At 44.3% G+C, this 23,219-nt stretch overlaps 1 protein-coding gene across 1 annotated transcript; it reads left to right on the top strand.

Annotated features, from left to right (window-relative positions):
- The first annotated feature begins 17,396 nt into the window (after window positions 1–17,396).
- LOC115090143 (interleukin-8-like) lies at window positions 17,397–21,789 on the top strand. The gene is made up of 4 exons (XM_029598895.1): window positions 17,397–17,648; window positions 18,633–18,768; window positions 19,373–19,456; window positions 20,239–21,789. The coding sequence occupies exons 1-4, from the start codon at window positions 17,579–17,581 to the stop codon at window positions 20,267–20,269; spliced, it is 321 nt and encodes a 106-aa protein (XP_029454755.1). The 5' UTR covers window positions 17,397–17,578; the 3' UTR covers window positions 20,270–21,789.
- The last annotated feature ends 1,430 nt before the right edge of the window (window positions 21,790–23,219 follow it).

The raw sequence follows: 23,219 nt of genomic DNA on the forward strand, positions 1-23,219 counted from the left end.
TGATTCATTTCCAATTCACATTGTAACAGTTTAGGTTACTAGAATACCTTTAACATTGTACTTTTACTCTTTTGCTGAGCTTTAAAAGAAAGAAACTTAATCTGCTTAAAAGTTACACACATATTGATTTTGGTTATGTGTTTGTTGTTCAATTGTTTGTAGTTCAATTGTTTGTACCTGCTTTCCCTTGAGTATTATTCTCCTTTCTCTTTTTGGTAAGCTAGTTTAAAAAGCCAGGTTTTTAGATTTTTTCTAAAGGTTTTGTTGTTGCTTTGTAGTCTCAACTCTGTGGGCATGGTGTTCCAAAGTATGGGTCCTGCCAAGGATGGAGCTCTTTCTCTTACTTGTGTGAGTATGGCTGCTTTGACTGATGGAATAGTGAGGAGTGCTTTGTTGGCTGATCTCAGATTCCTATTTGGGACGTGTACACGAAGGGTTGTGCTCTGTGGATGTCTACTCAGGAAAAGCTCCGAACTGCCTCTGCTAAGGCTAAGAAGTACGCCGATCGTTTACGCCGATCGTTTACGCCGATCGTTTTCGGCGACAAGCCCCGGTCCTCCTTCCAGGGAGTAAAGTCTGGTTAAGCACCAGAAATATTCATCTTCGGGTCCCGTCTATGCGCCTGGCTCCCAGGTATATTGGTCCGTTCCCTGCAGAGGAACGAGTTAGGGCGGTGTCCTACCGCCTGCGATTACCCTCCACTCTACGGATTCACGACGTGTTCCACGTGTCTTTGCTTAAGCCTGTGGTGCTCTCCTCCTTTCATGATAAACTTCCGGAACCCACCGCTGCCGAAGCTGAGACTGACGACACCTATACGGTGAAGGAAGCTCTGGACGTACGATTCCACCATCGTCGGTGGGAGTACCTCCTCTCGTGGGAGGGCTACGTTCCGGAGGAAAACTCCTGGGAGCCTTCTTCCCATATCTTGGATAAAGACCTCCTCCGCCAGTTCCATAAGAACATAAGAACATAAGAAAATGCCATACTGGGTCAGACCAAGGGTCCATCAAGCCCAGCATCCTGTTTCCAACAGTGGCCAATCCAGGCCATAAGAACCTGGCAAGTACCCAAAAACTAAGTCTATTCCATGTAACCATTGCTAATGGCAGTGGCTATTCTCTAAGTGAACTTAATAGCAGGTAATGGACTTCTCCTCCAAGAACTTATCCAATCCTTTTTTAAACACAGCTATACTTACTGCACGAACCACATTCTCTGGCAACAAATTCCAGAGTTTAATTGTGCGTTGAGTAAAAAAGAACTTTCTCCGATTAGTTTTAAATGTGCCCCATGCTAACTTCATGGAGTTTCCCCTAGTCTTTCTACTATCCGAAAGAGTAAATAACCGATTCACATCTACCCGTTCTAGACCTCTCATGATTTTAAACACCTCTATCATATCCCCCCTCAGTCGTCTCTTCTCCAAGCTGAAAAGTCCTAACCTCTTTAGTCTTTCCTCATAGGGGAGTTGTTCCATTCCCCTTATCATTTTGGTAGCCCTTCTCTGTACCTTCTCCATCGCAATTATATCTTTTTTGAGATGCGGCGACCAGAATTGTACACAGTATTCAAGGTGCGGTCTCACCATGGAGCGATACAGAGGCATTATGACATTTTCCGTTTTATTCATCATTCCTTTTCTAATAATTCCCAACATTCTGTTTGCTTTTTTGACTGCCGCAGCACACTGAACCGACGATTTCAATGTGTTATCCACTATGACACCTAGATCTCTTTCTTGGGTTGTAGCACCTAATATGGAACCCAACATCGTGTAATTATAGCATGGGTTATTTTTCCCTATATGCATCACCTTGCACTTATCCACTTTAAATTTCATCTGCCATTTGGATGCCCAATTTTCCAGTCTCACAAGGTCTTCCTGCAATTTATCACAATCTGCTTGTGATTTAACTACTCTGAACAATTTCGTGTCATCTGCAAATTTGATTATCTCACTCGTCGTATTTCTTTCCAGATCATTTATAAATATATTGAACAGTAAGGGTCCCAATACAGATCCCTGAGGCACTCCACTGTCCACTCCCTTCCACTGAGAAAATTGCCCATTTAATCCTACTCTCTGTTTCCTGTCTTTTAGCCAGTTGCAATCCATGAAAGGACATCGCCACCTATCCCATGACTTTTTACTTTTCCTAGAAGCCTCTCATGAGGAACTTTGTCAAACGCCTTCTGAAAATCCAAGTATACTATATCTACTGGTTCACCTTTATCCACATGTTTATTAACTCCTTCAAAAAAGTGAAGCAGATTTGTGAGGCAAGACTTGCCCTGGGTAAAGCCATGCTGACTTTGTTCCATTAAACCATGTCTTTCTATATGTTCTGTGATTTTGATGTTTAGAACACTTTCCACTATTTTTCCTGGCACTGAAGTCAGGCTAACCGGTCTGTAGTTTCCCGGATCGCCCCTGGAGCCCTTTTTAAATATTGGGGTTACATTTGCTATCCTCCAGTCTTCAGGTACAATGGATGATTTTAATGATAAGTTACAAATTTTTACTAATAGGTCTGAAATTTCATTTTTTAGTTCCTTCAGAACTCTGGGGTGTATACCATCCGGTCCAGGTGATTTACTACTCTTCAGTTTGTCAATCAGGCCTAGCACATCTTCTAGGTTCACCGTGATTTGATTCAGTCCATCTGAATCATTACCCATGAAAACCTTCTCCATTACGGGTACCTCCCCAACATCCTCTTCAGTAAACACCGAACTTCTCTAAGTGCCCCTTTAACCCCTCGATCATCCAACGGTCCAACTGACTCCCTTACAGGCTTTCTGCTTCGGATATATTTAAAAAAGTTTTTACTGTGAGTTTTTGCCTCTACAGCCAACTTCTTTTCAAATTCTCTCTTAGCCTGTCTTATCAATGTCTTACATTTAACTTGCCAATGTTTATGCTTTATCCTATTTTCTTCTGTTGGATCCTTCTTCCAATTTTTGAATGAAGATCTTTTGGCTAAAATAGCTTCTTTCACCTCCCCTTTTAACCATGCCGGTAATCGTTTTGCCTTCTTTCCACCTTTCTTAATGTGTGGAATACATCTGGACTGTGCTTCTAGAATGGTATTTTTTAGCAATGACCACGCCTCTTGGACATTGTTTACTTTTGTAGCTGCTCCTTTCAGTTTTTTTCTAACAATTTTTCTCATTTTATCAAAGTTTCCCTTTTGAAAGTTTAGCACGAGAGCCTTGGATTTGCACACTGTTCCTTTTCCAGTCATTAAATCAAATTTGATCATATTATGATCACTATTGCCAAGCGGCCCCACCACCGTTACCTCTCTCACCAAGTCCTGTGCTCCACTGAGAATTAGATCTAAAATTGCTCCCTCTCTCGTCGGTTCCTGAACCAATTGCTCCATAAAGCTATCATTTATTCCATCCAGGAACGTTATCTCTCTAGCGTGACCCGATGATACATTTACCCAGTCTATATTGGGGTAATTGAAGTCTCCCATTATTACTGCACTACCAATTTGGTTAGCTTCCCTAATTTCTCTTAGCATTTCACTGTCCATCTCACCATCTTGACCAGGTGGACGGTAGTATACCCCTATCACTGTAGTCTTCCCTGATACACAAGGGATTTCTACCCATAAAGATTCAATTTTGTATTTAGTCTCATGCAGAATGTTTATCCTGTTGGACTCTATGCCATCCCGGACATAAAGCGCCACACCTCCTCCCGACTGCTCCTCTCTGTCATTGCGATATAATTTGTACCCCGGTATAGCACTGTCCCATTGGTTATCCTCTTTCCACCATGTCTCTGAGATGCCAATTAAGTCTATGTCATCATTTACTGCTATACATTCTAATTCTCCCATCTTACTTCTTAGACTTCTGGCATTAGCATACAAACATTTCAAAGTTTGTTTTTTGTTTGTATTTTTATTCTGCTTTTTAATTGATAGGGATAAGTTAGAATTTTTTAGCTCAGGTGAGTTTTTAGTTACAGGCACTTGGACTACTTTTCTAATTATTGGAACCTCACTGTCGGGATGCCCTAATTCTAATGCATCATTAGTATCCTTTAAAGATACATCTCTCCGAACCATGCGCTGCTGAGCGACTGTCGGCTTTCCCCTTTGTTCTAGTTTAAAAGCTGCTCTATCTCCTTTTTAAAGGTTAGCGCCAGCAGTCTGGTTCCACCCTGGTTAAGGTGGAGCCCATCCCTTCGGAAGAGACTCCCCCTTCCCCAAAAGGTTCCCCAGTTCCTAACAAAACTGAATCCCTCTTCCTTGCACCATCGTCTCATCCACGCATTGAGACTCCGGAGCTCTGCCTGCCTCTGGTGACCTGCGCGTGGAACAGGGAGCATTTCAGAGAATGCTACCCTGGAGGTTCTGGATTTAATCTTTCTACCTAAGAGCCTAAATTTGGCTTCCAGAACCTCCCGCCCACATTTTCCTATGTCGTTGGTGCCCACGTGTACCACGACAGCCGGCTCCTCCCCAGCACTGTCTAAAATTCTATCTAGGTGACGCGTGAGGTCCGCCACCTTCGCACCAGGTAGGCATGTTACCAGGCGATCCTCACGCCCACCCGCCACCCAGCTATCTACATTCCTAATAATCGAATCACCAACTATGACGGCCGACCTAACCCTTCCCTCCTGGGCAGTAGGCCTTGGGGAGATATCCTCAGTGCGAAAGGACAATGCATCACCTAGAGAGCAGGTCCTTGCTACAGGATCCTTTCCTGCTACACCTGGTTGGTGCTCTCCCATTATGAGACCTTCTTCCTCCAAGGCAGCACCAGGGCTGCCAGTCTGAAGTTGGGACTGGACTACTATGTCCCTGAAGGTCTCATCTATATACCTCTCTGTCTCCCTCAGCTCTTTATACCTCTCTGTCTCCCTCAGCTCTATATACCTCTCTGTCTCCCTCAGCTCCAGGTCTGCCACTCTAGCCTCCAAGGAGGGGGCGTAGGAGAGGGGGTACTGTTACGGTCCCGGGCCGTGCCCCGGTCCCTCTGCCTACCTCGGGTGTGGCCCGGGCCGTTTAGGGGGCTCCTCGGGCCTGCAGGCCCTCCAGCGCGTCTCTCCCTCCTCGGGAGAGATGCTGACGGTCCGGCGCGGGGAGGAGCTCCATTTAAAGGGGCCAGCGTGGGGAAACCTCAGTAGGTGACATCAGACGCCCTCAGGGTATAAGTACCCTGCACCTAGGTCACTCCAGTGCCTTGCAACGAGGTTCCTCTGCCCCCAGAGTGTCTAGTTGCTGCTTGTCCTGAGTATTCGACTCCATCTTCTGTTTCCTGGCTTCCGACCCTGGCTTCGTCCACGACTCCGATTCAGCTTGATCCATTGGCTTCTGACTCCATCTTCTGATTCCTGGCTTCTGACCCTGGCTTCGTCCATGACTCCGTCTTCTGTCTCATCCCTGGCTTGGTTTCACCTCCGACTCCCGGCTTCCGACTCGGCTTCGATCCTGGACCTCATCCTTGGGCTTTGTCGCTGCTTGGGTACCTGGTGCTCACTGGCCCCGAAGATTTGCCTAAGTCCCAGCGGCCGGGCCCCCACGGGCTCCTCCTGGAGGGGTTCCGGCTTCCAGGGTGAATCTCCAAAAGTCCCAGTGGCTGGACTCCTACGGGCTCCTCCCGGGGGAGTACCGGTCTCCAGGGTGAAGACTCGTCAGTCACCAGGGCCCAACCTCGTCCGTCCACTCTGCCGCCGCCTAGTCCTTGGTCGCATAGGACTCCACCTTGTCCCAGGCCCGAGGCCTTCCCTGAGTCCTCCGAGCCGCCTCCTGGTTGGGACGCTTGCTGTGGACCTCCACAGCACACCATCCACTGTCCCAACCGGCCCAAGGGTCCACAACCGTAAAACCTACTTCTGGTCAGCCATGGGGATTGCTTCAACCGCTGCCAGTTCCGGAACAGCCATGGGCTCACATCGCTACTGACTTTGTAGTTGATCTATCTCTTTCTGGAGGAATGAATAATATTTGGGTCACAGTTGACCGTTTCAGCAAGATGGCTCATTTCATGGCGCTGCCCAGCTTACCCTCAGCCTTGGAGCTTGTGAAGCTCTTCATCGCACACATCTTTCGCCTTCACGGCCTATCAAAGCACATAGTCTTAGATAGAGGATCTCAATTCACGGCAAGATTCTCGAAGGCTTTGCGCAAGCTATTTGACATCTCTTTGGATTATACATCTGCCTATCATCCACAATCAAATGGCCAAACTGAAAGGATGAATAGGACCCTGAAATAGTTCATTTGGGCCTATATGAGTTGCTGTCAGAATAACTGGGCCCGAGCTGTTATCATGGGCTGAATTCGCCATTAATTCACATCCAGCATCATCCACTGGATCAACATCTTTTGAAGTGGTATATGGACATTTACCTTCACCACCACTTCCACTGAAGCTCTCAGTGTCGTCCCCAGCAGCTCAATCCACTGCTGATGATATCCATAAACTATGGACTCAGACTAAAGAAATGCTAATTAAAGCGGGTGATCGAGCTAAGAAGTCCTACAAAGCTCACCATTCTAAAGTGCCTGTATTTCAACCTGGTGACAAAGTCTGGCTATCAACTAAGCAACTGAGACTAAAGTTACCCTCCACTCAATTTGCTCCTCTCTACATCGGACCATTTCCAATCCTCCGACATCTTGGTAACATTACAACCAGTCTGAAGCTACCGCCTGGATTGAAAATCCACAACACATTTCACGTTTCACTTCTGAAACCACTCATTCTCAGTGAGTTCTCATCCAAGACTCTTAAACCATCTTTTATCAATGCAGAAGAAGACCTAGGTCGAAGCCATTCTAGATGTAAGAAGACATGGCAAGACTTGGGAATACCTTCTGTCTTGGGAAGGTTACGGCCCCGAAGAAAATTCTTTGGAGCCGATGGCTAATATCTTAGACAAAGAGATGCTTTATCAGTTTCACCAGATGCATCCTCAGAAACCAAGACCTTGTACAAGAGTTGGAGACTGCCCTTTGAAGGGGGGTACTGTTGCGACCGTCGGTCTATGATGGCTTCACCCCACCTACCTGACTTTCTTGTGGCTCCTCCCGCTAACCTTGGACTATTGGCTACCGCAGCATCTGTCTGACGACCTCTCCGGCATCCCGGACCGGCTTCGGTGTTGCTTCCCGCCATGCTCCTCCAAGGTACCACAGGGCGCACATGCGCATGCTGCCCTCATCTTTATTTCCTCATTGGCGCAAACCTCGGGGTGTCCCCCTGAGATGACATCACGCTGCCCAGATATTTAAGCCTACAACTTTCGCTATCTAATCGAGTTAGCAACTCTCCGGATTTTAACGGATGTGATTCGCTCTCCGTACCAAAGCTACTCTGCCACTCCAGCGTTATCTGGAACTCTTACTGCTAATGGGGTACCCGCTCCTCGGGGGCCTCTTCTGCTTTTTTCAGGTGCTATCAGGAAACTGGTACTCGCTCCTCGAGGGCCCATGTCCCCTGAGTCGCTGCCTGCATCTACCTTTTCTACTTGGAAGACTTCACTAACAGTTTTCATCTGTGAGTACAACTACCATCTATTCCACAGTACTGCTTCCCTGGAACCAGGTACTCGCTCCTCGAGGCCCTGCCCTCTGTTCCAGTGCCAGACCTCTCGTCTAGTGGAATCGCTGTGTGAGTACATTACCACTGAGTCTCTCTACTCTAAGGGATCAGGTACTCGCTCCTCAAGGGCCTGCTCTCCCTGTTTCGGAGCTTCTCCTATTCTACTTGGGACTCTGTATGTTTCTCACTGTGTACTCATAACTCTCAGTCTCTTTCCACTACAGCACAGCCAAGCAGACGATTCGCTGTTCCAGCATCCTGTGGGATACTCGCCCAGCCGGGCTCAACATCTACTACTCACTACTGCCACCTCTGGTGGTTTCCAAAACTGTTTAAATAAAGACTCAGTCTGTGTTTGTGTGTCCAGAGTCTAGCCTGACACTGTGGTCCCTCACGGGATTGCCCCCATGGGCGTGGTCAGCTGCCACAGTGTCTAAGGATCCACCCAAACATCAATAACCATAACACGCGCCAATAGCACCACCTTTCACGGTGGTGCTATTGGGTGCGAAAGCCAGCAGCGATAACACCGCGATGGTGCGATCGCTGCCGGCTTTCACAGGCCCACCCCCCGCTTCGTCCCCCCACCCCCCGGTACCACCGAATTCACAGAGCCACGATAGTTTAGAAAATCTGGCCCTAAGTCATGAAAGAATGCAAAAAGAATGGAAAACTACCTAAAATACTGGCTAATAAAAAGCCTGCATACTGTTTTACGAGAAGCCCTAAAAGTTTTTAGGCATTCCATCAGTCGCATCTCAGCTGGTAAAGAATTCCATAACTCTGGAGTTCCTACTGAAAAAGATCTTTCTTTTGTTTCCAGAAACCTCTCTTGTCTCATTGAGAGGACATCCAAAAGGCCTCTTTGCTGTGAACATAATGCTCAGGCAGGGATATATATTCTCAAGAGTGCATTGGCCCATGGAAATGTGTCTAAACTCAAAAGAGAATATCCTAATGATAACATTTTATAGTCAATTCGGAACTGGACAACTTATGCAATTAAGTCCTAGTTTACTTTCACACATAAAATATCGGCATATACATTTTTAAAATAGGTAGGAATAGTGCGTATGTTCAATGCACTGCTATACGTGGTTTCAATGCATTGCATGTACTTGTGTATAAGCATACATGCACATATGTTAAGGGGTAAAAATACATGTATTTTATAATATGCATGTATGTGACATGTGTGATTCATAAAATACTATGGTAAAACTGTGTGTGGCCATACATGTGCATATATGCCGTCATGCATAGTTGTTTGAAAGTTATCCTCTCTGTCTAATTTAAGAAAATTTTACTTGTGGTAAGATTCTTCATGAGGAAATGTGTTGGATCCCAAGTAGCCAGGAAGAGACATGAAAGAGCCTCTCTACAGCAGGGATGTGAATCGTTTTAGGACGATTAAAATTATCGTCCGATAATTTTAATATCGTCTTAAACCGTTATGGAACACAATACAATACAGATTCTAACGATTTATCGTTATAAATCGTTAGAATCGTGAGCCGGCACATTAAAACCCCCTAAAACCCACCCCCGACCCTTTAAATTAAATCCCCCACCCTCCCGAACCCCCCCCCCAAATAACTTAAATAACCTGCGGGTCCAGCGGCGGTCCGGAACGGCAGCGGTCCGGAACGGGCTCCTGCTCCTGCATCTTGTCGTCTTCAGCCGGCGCCATTTTCCAAAATGGCGCCGAAAATGGCGGCGGCCATAGACGAAAAAGATTGGACGGCAGGAGGTCCTTCCGGACCCCCGCTGGACTTTTGGCAAGTCTCGTGGGGGTCAGGAGGCCCCCCACAAGCTGGCCAAAAGTTCCTGGAGGTCCAGCGGGGGTCAGGGAGCGATTTCCCGCCGCGAATCGTTTTCGTACGGAAAATGGCGCCGGCAGGAGATCGACTGCAGGAGGTCGTTCAGCGAGGCGCCGGAACCCTCGCTGAACGACCTCCTGCAGTCGATCTCCTGCCGGCGCCATTTTCCGTACGAAAACGATTCGCGGCGGGAAATCGCTCCCTGACCCCCGCTGGACCTCCAGGAACTTTTGGCCAGCTTGTGGGGGGCCTCCTGACCCCCACGAGACTTGCCAAAAGTCCAGCGGGGGTCCGGAAGGACCTCCTGCCGTCCAATCTTTTTCGTCTATGGCCGCCGCCATTTTCGGCGCCATTTTGGAAAATGGCGCCGGCTGAAGACGACAAGATGCCGGAGCAGGAGCCCGTTCCGGACCGCTGCCGTTCCGGACCGCCGCTGGACCCGCAGGTTATTTAAGTTATTTGGGGGGGGGTTCGGGAGGGTGGGGGATTTAATTTAAAGGGTCGGGGGTGGGTTTTAGGGGGTTTTAGTGTGCCGGTTTTTCGATTTTTCGATTTTTAACGATTTTTAACGATTTTTCACGATATTTTACCCCCCCAAACGGCAACAATACGATTCCCTCCCCCTCCCAGCCGAAATCGATCGTTAAGACGATCGAGGACACGATTCACATCCCTACTCTACAGTAACTATGAGTTATGCTTTCCACAACTATAAATTATTTGATTTTTTGGAATGAGTGGGGTTTTTCCTTCTACAAAGAATTTTTACCCACAGAACCCCTGAGCTAGAGTAAAGTACTGAAAAGTGGTGTCATAGTTCAGTTTTGTCCCAGTTTGAGAGTTTATGGATAAGAAAACTTTAAGCAAGAAACATGCTCATTGTGTAGTTTCAGAAAATATATTCACCTGGAAATGAAAAGGTAGGTTGTAGACTGAGTCATGGTCATCTGTGATCCACTGCCTACTTTTCCAATAACAATATTTATATAATAAGACATATTGACACAAAATATGTTGTCTGAAACAAATTCGACTAAAAGATTTCAGATATGAGTGAAAGTCATTTTCCCTCTCATGATTTTACCCATAATCCCCATAAACTGTAGCATTACTCCGTGACAAGCAGTGTACTTATGAATATTTGCTCTAGATGAAAATAAGTATATGAAAGAATTCTGGAATGAGAAATCTTAACTCCTGCTCCTATTATTCAGGCCTAAATTTAATGGAAAAGGAATGTTTCTCAAACAATCAGCAGTAGTTTTCAGACTTTGCTGAAATTAATTGAACTTAATTGAATTGAATTTACAATATTTATAATCTAACTTTTCAGGGCTACCCAGGCAAAGCAGATAACAGGATAAAACAAAACAAAGAACATTATAATAATCAATTCAACAAATAAGAGTAATAATCATAATAAATAAAATAAATAAATAAAACCTGGTTATTCCGAAAAGCCTACCAGCACATAGACTAATTCTTCCCCCTCCCCATTAACATACCCTCCAAACCCCACCCCCATGCCCCTTCCAGCTCCCTCTAACTTTTCCCCGATCAAACAAAGATTCCTACGCACTCTGTTACTATGTCTCACAGTTTCTATTTTTCTGTGTTTTCAATGTTAATATGTACCAATAATAAGACCCCTTTGTCTCAAGTTAAAATGGTTATAAGTTATAATGTATTAACTACAAGGTACCCTAGCCTTAATTTTTTTTTATGCCCTCAATGTTATAAATGTTACCCTAGCCTTAAGTTCTTTTTATGCCCTCAGTGTTATAAAGTTATAATGTTATAATGTATAAATAATAAGATAGTGTAGACTTACTATTTCCTTAGTTATAATGTAAACCGATGTGATATAGTCCATTGAATGTCAGTGAATAAAAACAAATAAATAAATAAGCTATAAAATAATAAATAATCATAAAACGAATATCAGTAAACTATTACAAAAAATTATAAAACACATTGAAATATTTGAAATTCCTTCCCCATCAGAATATTGTAATAATGATCCAAGAAATAAGAGAAATAATAAAGAAGTTAAAAAGTAACCATTAATAACCTACTACAAATACAAAATAAAACACATTATCACATTTTAAATCCCATTTGCATCAGGATAAATAAAACAGAGAAAATTCAGCTTGGTATGAAATACTTAAACCCCTTGCATAAAAAGCCAAGTTTTTAGCTGCCATCACAACAAAGTGTAATCGGAGAGCAAAGAATTCCACCAAGATGGAGTGACTCCTGAAAAAGTACCTTTCCCTAGTTTGAACTTTGGACTTAACCGATCTTTTTGCTGTAAAATCAGCATCTGCACAACAAAGAACCCACGACAAGCTGTATTTTCAGAAACTGGACAAAATGAAGACTTCATATGGTGTCATATACATTATACAATTTGTTGACCTTGATTTGGGGCACCATTGCTGAAAAGTGCAGGAGATCCTCACTCTTATTCCAGTTTAAGAGGGGTTCTGAGAGTGGCAACATTTCTGTGAAGGAATATATTTCAACTATTTTTTGAAATTTGTATTTTTGATAGTTTCAGAAAGTATGAGTTTCTTAGATGCTTTCTTGTCCACAGAGAAAAAAGGAAGGTGGGCAATTGGTTACATTAAGGCTATTTATTACCCAGGGACAAGTCAGTGCCTGAACAATAAGGCCTACAGCCAGAAATGATATTATCTAAATCTAGGGATGAGAAATCTTTTTCTCTCATGTAATGTTATACTGCCCATACTTTTATTGATACTCTCACATTTTCTTCAGTTATAAAGGAATAGAAAATGTGACAAGTCAGCCACACATTTTTTTTTTATCAAATAAAAATCCTTCTAGTCTTGGAAAAGATGTACAGTATATGGCTTGTCTAGGTACACATGAAGGAATAAATGTGTTATTGTGATGTACCTGCATCGCCGCGAAGGGAGGCCTGCGCGATCGGCGCCCAGACCCGCCGGGGTAAGGCCCTTGATATCCCTTACCCACGGCGAGCCCAGACGCTGACCACGAGGCAAGTCACTGCCGCTGCTCGCACCAACATGCCGCCCCTCCGATCGGCCCTCCGGCCCTCCCCCGGCAACAGACCCAGCCAATTAAAGCTCGGAGAGGGAGCTTTAAATCTGCTGCTCCACAGGCGCCGCCGTCTCTTACCTGCATCGCCGCAAAGGGAGGCCTGCGCGATCGGCGCCCAGACCCGCCGGGGTAAGGCCCTTGATATCCCTTACCCACGGCGAGCCCAGACGCTGACCACGAGGCAAGTCACTGCCGCTGCTCGCACCAACGCGCCGCCCCTCCGATCGGCCCTCCGGCCCTCCCCCGGCAACAGACCCAGCCAATTAAAGCTCGGAGAGGGAGCTTTAAATCTGTTGCTCCACAGGCGCCGCCGTCTCTTACCTGCATCGCCGCGAAGGGAGGCCTGCGCGATCGGCGCCCAGACCCGCCGGGGTAAGGCCCTTGATATCCCTTACCCACGGCGAGCCCAGACGCTGACCACGAGGCAAGTCACTGCCGCTGCTCGCACCAATGCACCGCCCCTCCGATTGGCCCTCCGGCCCTCCCCCGGCAACAGACCCAGCCAATTAAAGCTCGGAGAGGGAGCTTTAAATCTGCTGCTACACAGGCGCCGCGAGCCTGCGTCGCGCACCGAAGGAGCGCAACAAAGGGGCCGGCCCCTTTGTGCGCCCCTTCGTGCAGCCACTGAGTGCCTATCCACACCAGCATACATCCAGACACTCACTCAGCCACGTCTGCACTCATCCAGCCACACCAGCGTGACTCCAAGCTCTCCAGCATTAATCCAGCCACACCAGCGTGACTCCAAGCTCTCCAGCATTCATCCAGCCACACCAGCGTGACTCCAAGCTCTCCAGCATTCATCCAGCCACACCAGCGTGACTCCAAGCTCTCCAGCATTCATCCAGCCACACCAGCGTGACTCCAAGCTCTCCAGCATTCATCCAGCCACACCAGCGTGACTCCAAGCTCTCCAGCATTCATCCAGCCACACCAGTGTGACTCCAAGCTCTCCAGCATTCATCCAGCCACACCAGCGTGACTCCAAGCTCTCCAGCATTCATCCAGCCACACCAGAGCAGTAACACGATTTTAACAAGTCCCATTATGCCAACACCATCGTCTCGTCGGAACCCTAATTCCCCATCACCGCAAATCCTACTCCTACAACAAACCCTGCCACCTCATCTACGGGAAGAAAGACTAATTAACCAAATACCAATCAGACATCTCCGTCGCCAAACCAGCATCTATCCTACCCCAGAACTACCATCAAGAAGTCGCAGCTCCCTCATACCAATCATGATCACCCCTCTTACCCAGTTCTTAGGACTCACACTACTCTCGGTAACTCTATTTAATGCACAATCACTGACTAAAAAGATGCACATCCTCAAATATTATCTACTGGACTCAGAACCCGATATCTGTGCCATCACAGAAACATGGCTAAAAAACTCCGACATCGCGCTCATCAACCAATTACCTATACACAAGTATGAAATACTATCAACCCACAGACACAAAAAACGAGGGGGAGGCTTACTACTAGCAACCAAAAAAGAACTCAAACTTATTCCACATACAATCAAGTCCGAGTCCAAACTGGAACTGGGCTTAGTCAAATCACAACATCTGCAACTACTACTAGTCTATGCTCCACCGGGATTACTTGAAGCGGACGCCTCTCTCCTCATCGAATCCATAGTAAAGCACATCAACTTTGATCTCCCTACCATGATCATGGGAGACTTTAACTTACATACCGACGCCTCACCCCTCTCCCCCAACTGCGAAACCCTCCTCAATTCCCTCAGTGCAATGGGATTCACGCAAATCGTCAACAACCCCACTCACAAAGGAGGACACACGTTGGATCTCATCTTCATCAACTCAAAATTCAGTTGCTCATCGACACCCACCTGCACTCCAGTACCCTGGTCAGATCACTTTCTGATAACCACCAAGATCACCGCTAAACAACAAACTTACAGCCCGCAACCTCAGTCCACCATTCACTACAGGAAAACATGTGCATCCGAGACTCTCAGCGACCATCTTACGAAAGAACTCTCAAACCTGGACTTTTCCAACACTGAATCGGCAGTTCTTTCATGGCACAACATCACAGAAGCAGTGGCTAACAAGATATGCCCTGCAGTCTCCAAAACAATAAACCTTGACAAGAAAGGAAAACAACCATGGTTCTCCACGGAGCTAATACGGATGAAACAAATCCTTCGCCACAAAGAAAATAGATGGCGCAAAGCCCCCAACTCTGTTACACTCTCATCTTACAAAGGAACCCTTCACCATTATAGGACCTCAATCCTAAAGTCAAAAAGAGAATACTATGCAAGTAAAATCCACAACCTCCAATATGACGCCAAGGCACTTTTCTCTTATGTGTCACAAATCACAAAGTCATCCCCACCAACGATACCTGATGATCTAGCACAATCCAAGGCCAATGAACTTGCTTCTTTCTTTCAACAGAAGATCACAAATACCCTGGCTCTCCTACCAACCAACACCACCACATGCTCTACATTCTCCACCACTCACTCCCATACTGGAATCAAGCTCGACAACTTCGATCTGACATCTCCCGGGGAGATTGAATCTCTCCTTAAGAAACAGAAACCATCTAGCCATCCAGCAGACAATATACCATCCAAACTCCTGCTACTGATTCCAAACATGATTGCAGGACCTCTAGCTAATATTATAAACTGCTCATTAGCACAAGGGAGATACCCAGATAGCTTAAAATCTGCTTCCCTTAAACCCCTCCTCAAGAAGCATAACTTAGACCCCAAAGAACCTGCTAACTTCCGCCCCATCTCAAATCTACCGTTCTTAGCCAAACTTACAGAGAAACTGGTTAACACTCAGCTGTCAGAATATCTAGAGGATCACAACATTCTATTCCCTTCCCAATACGGATTCCGCAAATCTCGCAATACAGAATCACTCCTCATTTCCTTAACAGACCATATCATTCTGGGATTAGACAAGGGCCATTCCTTCCTTCTAGTTCTATTGGACATCTCGGCAGCCTTCGACACCGTCAACCACACCATCCTTCTGACTCTCCTAGCAGAAATAGGTATATCAGGTTCAGCCCTCAGTTGGTTCACGTCTTTCCTTAGTAATAGAAGTTACAAAGTTAAAATAAATAATAAAGAATCTCCTTCAACAAGGTCCTCACTCGGAGTACCCCAAGGATCATCGTTATCACCCACTCTCTTTAATATATACCTCCTCCCACTCTGTCAGCTTCTAACAGACCTTAACCTTATTCATTTTCTGTATGCAGATGACGTGCAGATTTTGATTCCGATAACAGAATCCATCGCAAAATCACTCTCGCTCTGGAACAACTGCCTAAATCGGATCACCAGCCTGCTTAACAGCCTCAACTTGGTCCTTAACGCATCCAAGACCGAACTCCTTCTCATCTCCTCTAACCAAGACAACCCACTCCCACAGACCATCCTTAACACCCAGCTCATGCATACCCATGTACGAGATCTCGGGGTGTTACTAGACAACCGCTTAAACCTCAAGAAAATGATCAACACCACAACCAAAGATTGTTTCTACAGGCTTCAAGTCCTAAAAAGACTCAAACCCCTACTTTTTTTCCATGACTTCAGAACAGTCCTGCAAGCCTTGATATTTGCTAAAATCGACTACTGCAGTGCACTCCTCTTGGGACTCCCCAGCTCTACCACCAAGCCGCTACAGTTGATACAGAACGCTGCCGCAAGAATCTTGACTAACACCAACCGGGGAGAACACATATCTCCCATCCTACGTAACCTACACTGGCTCCCAGTGAAGTACAGAATCCTCCACAAATCACTCACCTTAATCCACAAAGTCATCTACAATCACTTGCATCTGGACCTCGAATTCCCCCTCAATCTCCACCTCACCAACAGACCGACTAGAGAAATATATAAAAGAACCCTACAGACCCCACCTACAAAAGCCACACGCCTCATCTCAACTAAAGACCGATCCTTTTCAACAGCAGGCCCAACTATCTGGAACAACATCCCAGCTGACCTCAGAATGGAACCCTGCCTACCAACATTCAAGAAAAAACTTAAGACCTGGCTTTTCCGCCAAGCCTTCTCAGATACCCATGACACACAATAGTCGACAGAACTTCCTTTAGGAGCAATGGATTTCCATATTACCCCTAAGCCCAGAATAAGAGCCTCCTGACTGCTCTGTTTATACTAATAATTTCTCCGCTATCTCTAGCCTTTCCTTCCTTCCAGCAGTCTATGCCTCCAAGTTTAATTTCCCTGTTAAATGTAACTTTGCTTTTTCACGTTCAACCTTTTGTTTTGGTTATTGTTCTTGGTTCAGTTCCCCTATTCGATGTGAACCGACCTGATATGGTCTCTACCATGAAGGTCGGTATAGAAAAGTGTTAAATAAATAAATAAATAAATAAATAAATAAATAAATGTAAACATTCTATTACAATAAAATACAAAGTTCCTGAGCTTATAATCATCTTGGTAATGAAAGTGTTAATGTAGCAAGTCAGGAGAGGAAGCAGAGATAGCAACAGGAATAGTGACAAAGTCATATTTACTGTATTTTTTTTTTTTACCTTACAATTTATCTCTGTCTTTTAACAAAATGTATTCAAGCTCATGAAAAAAAAGTCCCTGTTGGGCGTTTCCCAAATGTTTGAGCAAAAGAACTAAAGGATTATAGAAGTGATCGAAGCAGAACTATAAAGTAGGGAATCAAAATATTTATTTAGTCAATACAGCAGCAGCCCCTAATGAATTACAAAGGTGGATTTACATTTTCTGTTCTTTCCAATATGCATTGTAGAATTCTGACAGCGTAATTATCCTGAAGGCATGAAATGCTTTTGCCTAACCAATGTGAATCAGTTTGTATGACAGGGGTGGGGGAGGGGGTAGTAGGGATGGGAAGGCGGGATCTTGCACATTTTGGAAATTCCTCTTACATAATCCAGCCATGAGTTTGGGGGACAGATTCCGGCTTCAGTGCATAAATACGGTCACTTATGCTCTTCAGACCACAGAAATCCTCCAGAGACAACTGAGCTCACTCCAGCTAGAATCAGAGCCAGAGAAACCAGGAAGGAAGTGGGTGTCATCATGGAAATCAAGAACAGAATGATTACTGCTGCCACCATCATATGTCTGCTTTCTACGGCTGTGACTGAAGGTGAGAATAAACCTTTAATCAGGCTAATGCATCTTTCTGCTTTCTTAAGCATGTGTGTTTTAAAAAATTTGGAATGCCCAAGTATTTACTTTAAAAGTGACTTCTTGCATTGAAACTTTCTACTATGAAATGTTCTCCCATTTTTGTTTTATTAATTTTTTATTTAGCTCATGCCTTTTCATCGTCAGCTCAAGGCAAGTTACAGTCAGGTACAGTAGGTATTTCCCAGTCCCCAGAGGGCACACAGTTTAAGGGTCTTATTTACTAAGTTTTTTTTCCTAAAGAGACACTGAATGGGGAAAGAAGCCTTAGTAAATGAGGACCAAAGTTTGTCCCTGGGGCAATAGAGGGCAAAGTGACTTACCCAAGATCCCAGGGAGCAAGAGTAAGATTCAAACCCTGGCACCACTGGTACACAGGCTACTCCTCCACTTTTGTGGGTAATATTTCACATTCTGAACTTTGAACTGCTGTTTTCTGCATGGGATAGCAGAAAATAATTCTTTTACCAGATCACAACACAAATAGTTGTGAGAATTGAATACTTAGAATGTATAACTCTGTACCACAATAAACTCCTTGCGCTGTCAGCTAAGGAAGAAGTTGCTTATCAATACAGGGGAAAGTTTCATGCATCCAAATATGGAAAAACTGCTATGGTTTCTGAAGTCAAAATAATAAAAGTAATAATAATATGTTCTGCGTACAATAATGAACTTTACAATACTCAGGGTATTCTCTTTACCAAATGAATCTGAAAAACTCTTTAAAACTGCATAAGGAGCTATCTTCACACATACAGATGAATTAAGATAATGGTGGATTTCAAATACACCATGACAAAAGTTAAATTTTCGTCCACCTTTGCATTTCTGGCAGTCTTATAAAGTAAAAATCAAACAAGCCTCCTGATTCCCCGGGGTTCTACCTTGCAGGGGGAATTGCGTTCCCTCCATACTCATGAATTTATCGCTTTTTTCACAGCAATTTCACTGGCACGAATGGGAACAGAACTGCGTTGCCACTGTGTAAAAATGGAGTCCAGGTTCATCCTCCCTAAGAACCTTCTGAATGTGCAGCTCATCCCAAGTGGCCCCCACTGCAGTAACACTGAAGTCATGTGAGTATTTCAACTTTCAGTTTATTCTTAGTTGAAAGAATACCGTATGGTTCTGATGTCTAAGATTTCATTTCTGCATTCTCTCAATGTCAAATATATTAGTGCAAAGACAGGGCAGGATTCATCATTCCTCACGGAATGATGAATCCTGTGAAAAAGGGTGCGAGGGTGCAAAGGGGGGGGTGGGCCTGCGAAAGGCCGCAGCCATTCGCAGCATGGCAGTGTGATTTTGCCATATACTGTCGGCGATAATGTGAGGAACATTATCGCCGGCAGCAGTGCTGCGGCCGACTCCTCCCCCTCCCCGCCCCGACTCCTGCCCTCCAGGTAATTTAAATCCTATCGCATGTGAATAGGCCCTTTTCATGTGCGATAGGGGATTATTGCGTGCGTTAGGGCTTTATCGCGTGCGATAAGGCCCTAACGCACGCGATAAACCTTTAGTAAATAACCCCCATAGTCAGTTAGACCAAGTAACACAATGGAACTCTGGCAACCCCACTGAATGTGACAAAATAGATTTTATGGTCAATGTGAGTGAAGACCTACTAGACATAAACCCTTGGAAAGATTTATAATTATTGCTGTCTTGCGCTTCTTATAGTGCAACTCTAAAATCTGGACTACTGGTGTGTTTAGAACCCAAGGCTCCATGGGTGAAGAAGATCATCAAGAAGATTCTGGAAAGGTAAGGAAAACATTAATGTCAGGATGTTTCAAGAAAAACTGTATATTTACACAATAAACATGAATAAGAGAAGAGAAAAAAATTGGCCAAGTGGGTTAGGTTTACCTGAACAGTGTTTCATAGTGCTTATCTGTGGAAACTTGATCCTGGAATGCAAGATTTAAAAAAGGCTGTGATATTATCGCTGACAGGTTTAAAATTTGTGCCCATTCAGCCATGTTGCTGACTACTACCTTGTGCTATATATATAGAGAGAGAGAGAGAGAGAGAAAGAGAGAGAGAGAGAGTACCTTTCCATAAAGCAATTAACAAATACATTATAATATTGACCTGATGAAGAGAGGATAACTCTTGAAAGCTAGTCACAGATGTACTGTTATTCCAATAAAAAGGTGTCACCTACAACTTGTTGACCCTTAATTCTACTTATTCAAATGGACTAACATGGCAACCAGAATCCTTTATTTAATACTTATCACGAATGTTTATATTTAACCCTTTGAAAATGAAAATGTTAATTGTTTTAGAAGACATATAATTATTTGGATATACAGTTTTCTAAACATACCATGAAAATACAATAATGCACAGAAATTTGTGCCAGTGCTTCTTTTCTGATATTCAAAAGAGTTTTGCCAAGGGCACAAATGAAAAGACATGCTTTTAAAAACAAGACCCTCAGAATGAAAGCTACTTTTTTTTTTTTTGTATTTTTAGCAGTTTACTTGATGTTCCATTTGGCTTTAGTTTGCTTCTAACATTCCTTATTCCTCTCCTTAAAGCTCTAAGCCCACACCTGAGACTCGGATATAGAGAAAGTGAAGAGAGACGGAAGAGACCAAACAGCACTGCTGCTTCTCAGGGAGCCCTCTCAGTGGGCAGAAGCCATGTTGACATGAAGGAGCCAGCTATTTGCATAAAGTATTTATGCAGTGGAGACTATGATATATGTATGAGTGTTTATTTATATACTTATTTATTATTTAATAACATAATTTAATTATTCTGATATCCTGTTTACACGCATCTGCGTAACGTTATGCCAGTTACTGAAACTACTACAAAATGGAAATATTCAGTGTACTTTATTGCAAATCTTAAATCAGATTTGAAAATCTATTTAATGGCTAGTGCCCCCTGGTGATTGACCTAAGGATAAGGAATGGTGTTGGTGCTGGCTTCAGAGGAGCTTACTATGCAGCCTTCTGAGAAAGCGGTAGGCCCTTCAAAGAAAGAATACCAGTCCAAAACCAAGTGCAACCAGAGTATCGTACCGAATCAAATCAAAACAAAAATGTCTCTTGGCATAAATCAAAGAGTAGCTACTGGAAAGCCAGATCACTAGCATAAGTGAAGGCAGAAGCTGAAGGAGATCACCTTAAATCTACAATAAGGCAACTAACAACAAAAGCAATCACATATTTTTCAGCCTGCACCAAGCAACCTGATATTCAAACACAAATGACCCACATGGTTTATGTTCGAGGATCGGGTTGCTATGTGAATAGAAAGTGCATGTGTACTTTTAAGTCATCGTAAACGAGGGCATAATGTACATGCATTGTGGACATATGTACGTTTCTGAAGCGTAAATGTATGCAGGTATTTGTCAGCTATGCCTCAGAAATGACCCTCTGTACAGTTCTATTTGCTGTGGCTAAAAGTACACAAATACTTTTAGGGAGCTGACGATCCACTTAGTGAGATCCAGCCATTCTACCTGCTTAACCTCTGAGTCTTCCTGCCTAGATCCTGACAGAGCCCTTGAAGCAGTATCTTTAGTGACCTCTTTTAGTCTCTGCCTTCAGCTTGAACATGTGCTCTGGCTTTCCAGGACACATAGCAAGCAGCCCTTGTAAAGTTACTCATTTCAGGACATTGTTTACTTTGTGACGGTATGAGGGTATGTTACATGATACTAGAAGTATCAGAACTATACATTCCTCATTTTATTCTACAATGTCCTTGAGACTAATTTCCAGCTGAGTTAAAATACACTCAACAATGTAGTCATTTTGCGGTTTCACATCAGTTTGAATCTAGTTTCCCAATTCATCTTTTTAACAGTTTAAATGAAGGCTGTATCATATTTATTTATCATTATTATTTCAATCCACTTCTTGCACTTAAGGTTGTTGTGTCTAATGGGGAAGTTGTGCTTGTGGTATGTGTTTATTTTCTACTCTACTGAAACTCTCCTACCATTTTGTGTAAGAATGTGCTTTTTTAAAATTGATATTTATTGTGCAATAACTGGAAGATGTTGAACTTAATTTATTTGTGAACTACTGGCTAGTTCTCTGTCTTATAAAAGTTTGCTCCAATAAAATAAACCCTTGAAAATTACATTGGATCATGTTTTTAATGGTTACGCATTCCTTTTAATGCCACATAATAATAGATAAGCATTATATATATGATTGAGAGATAGGAATACACAATTTATTATGAGTATTTGACAAGCTCCTCTGTCTGGGTGGGCTGAATAGAGGCTTTCACATGGATGCAATTTTTAAGTGTGCAGACTTGAACTTTACTTGGAAATAGCACAATACAAAATGAAGGGTTTCAGATAAAGCCCCTCATTTCCTTTAGTTGTAGGCATTGATACGGTGTAGAAAATCAGTCATGCAGTTCTTAAATATGACTGGTGTCGGTTCTTAGCTGGGAGTAGTTTCAGGTTCCAGATTCTCCAGTTGTCCATATTTGAGCAGAAAACAGACAGACACAGGTCTGTTTAGTTCCAGCTCCCAGCCAGCATTCCTTCAGGTACTCAGTTATATCCTCACAGAGCCACAACCAAGCCACCAACAGGTTGCCTTTTAAATGCCTTGAATTGCACATGTCCTGTACCTGCCTGTAGGCAGATGGGGCTCCAAACCCATCTGGTTTCTCAAAACCCCATCCAGGGGTTGTTGTAAATCCAGTAGTGGATCCTTGGGCCGACCGTTGATGGAAGACGGTCAGGAGGCAGTTCAGGTCAGCAGGCAGACAGGTAGACTGACAGGCAGGCAGGTAGACTGGCAGGCAGGCAGGTAGACTGACAGGCAAGCAGGTAGACTGGCAGGCAGGCAGGTAAACTGGCAGGCAGACAGGTAGACTGGTAGGCAGGCAGGCGAACTGGCAGGCAAGCAGGTAGACTGGCAGGCAGGCAGGTAAACTGACAGGCAAGCAGGTAAACTGGCAGGCAGGCAGGTAGACTGGTAGGCAGGCAGGCAAACTGGCAGGCAAGCAGGTAGAGTGATAGGCTGGCAGGCAGGCTAACAGGCAAGCAGCTATCTTGGTAACTGTGTTGCAAAGGCAAGGAAACCTAGGAGACGCCGGGTTTACATTCCCCCAGCATCTGATGTCACAGAAGGAGGTGACGTCATAGAATGAGGCGTGTCACAACAGTACCCCCCCCCCCCCTTTTACGCCCCCTCCTCAAGGGTCCGGGTTTATTGGGATTGTCATGATGGAACTGGGTTAATAGGGACTTGTCCAGTATATTTCGGGTGGGTTCCCAAGAGTCCTCCTCAATATTGTGTTTCAGAATTTCATTTTCTTTCAGTAAAAGCTGTAGCTTGTCATTTTTGTGTGCAATATCTTTCTCCCTCTCTTCTAATTTCACCTCTATTGATTTCATTTCCTCTCCTTGCCCTTTCAAACGATTCTGAAGCTCTTCCATGACAACAACTGTTGATACCTGGTCAGTCTTTTCAAACTGGATAGTTCGTACTTCATCTTTCAAAGTCTCAATTTCCTGGAGCAATTCATCTTTTCC

The sequence above is a fragment of the Rhinatrema bivittatum genome, chromosome 1, assembly GCF_901001135.1.
Source record: "Rhinatrema bivittatum chromosome 1, aRhiBiv1.1, whole genome shotgun sequence".
Lineage (NCBI taxonomy): Eukaryota > Metazoa > Chordata > Amphibia > Gymnophiona > Rhinatrematidae > Rhinatrema > Rhinatrema bivittatum.

Coding starts and splice junctions, on each gene's coding strand:
- LOC115090143 (XM_029598895.1), top strand. CDS start 17,579: ATGGAAATCAAGAACAGAATGATTACTGCTGCCACCATCATATGTCTG. Junction 17,649..18,632: donor TTCTACGGCTGTGACTGAAG/GTGAGAATAAAC, acceptor CTTTTTTCACAG/CAATTTCACTGGCACGAATG. Junction 19,457..20,238: donor ATCAAGAAGATTCTGGAAAG/GTAAGGAAAACA, acceptor CTCTCCTTAAAG/CTCTAAGCCCACACCTGAGA.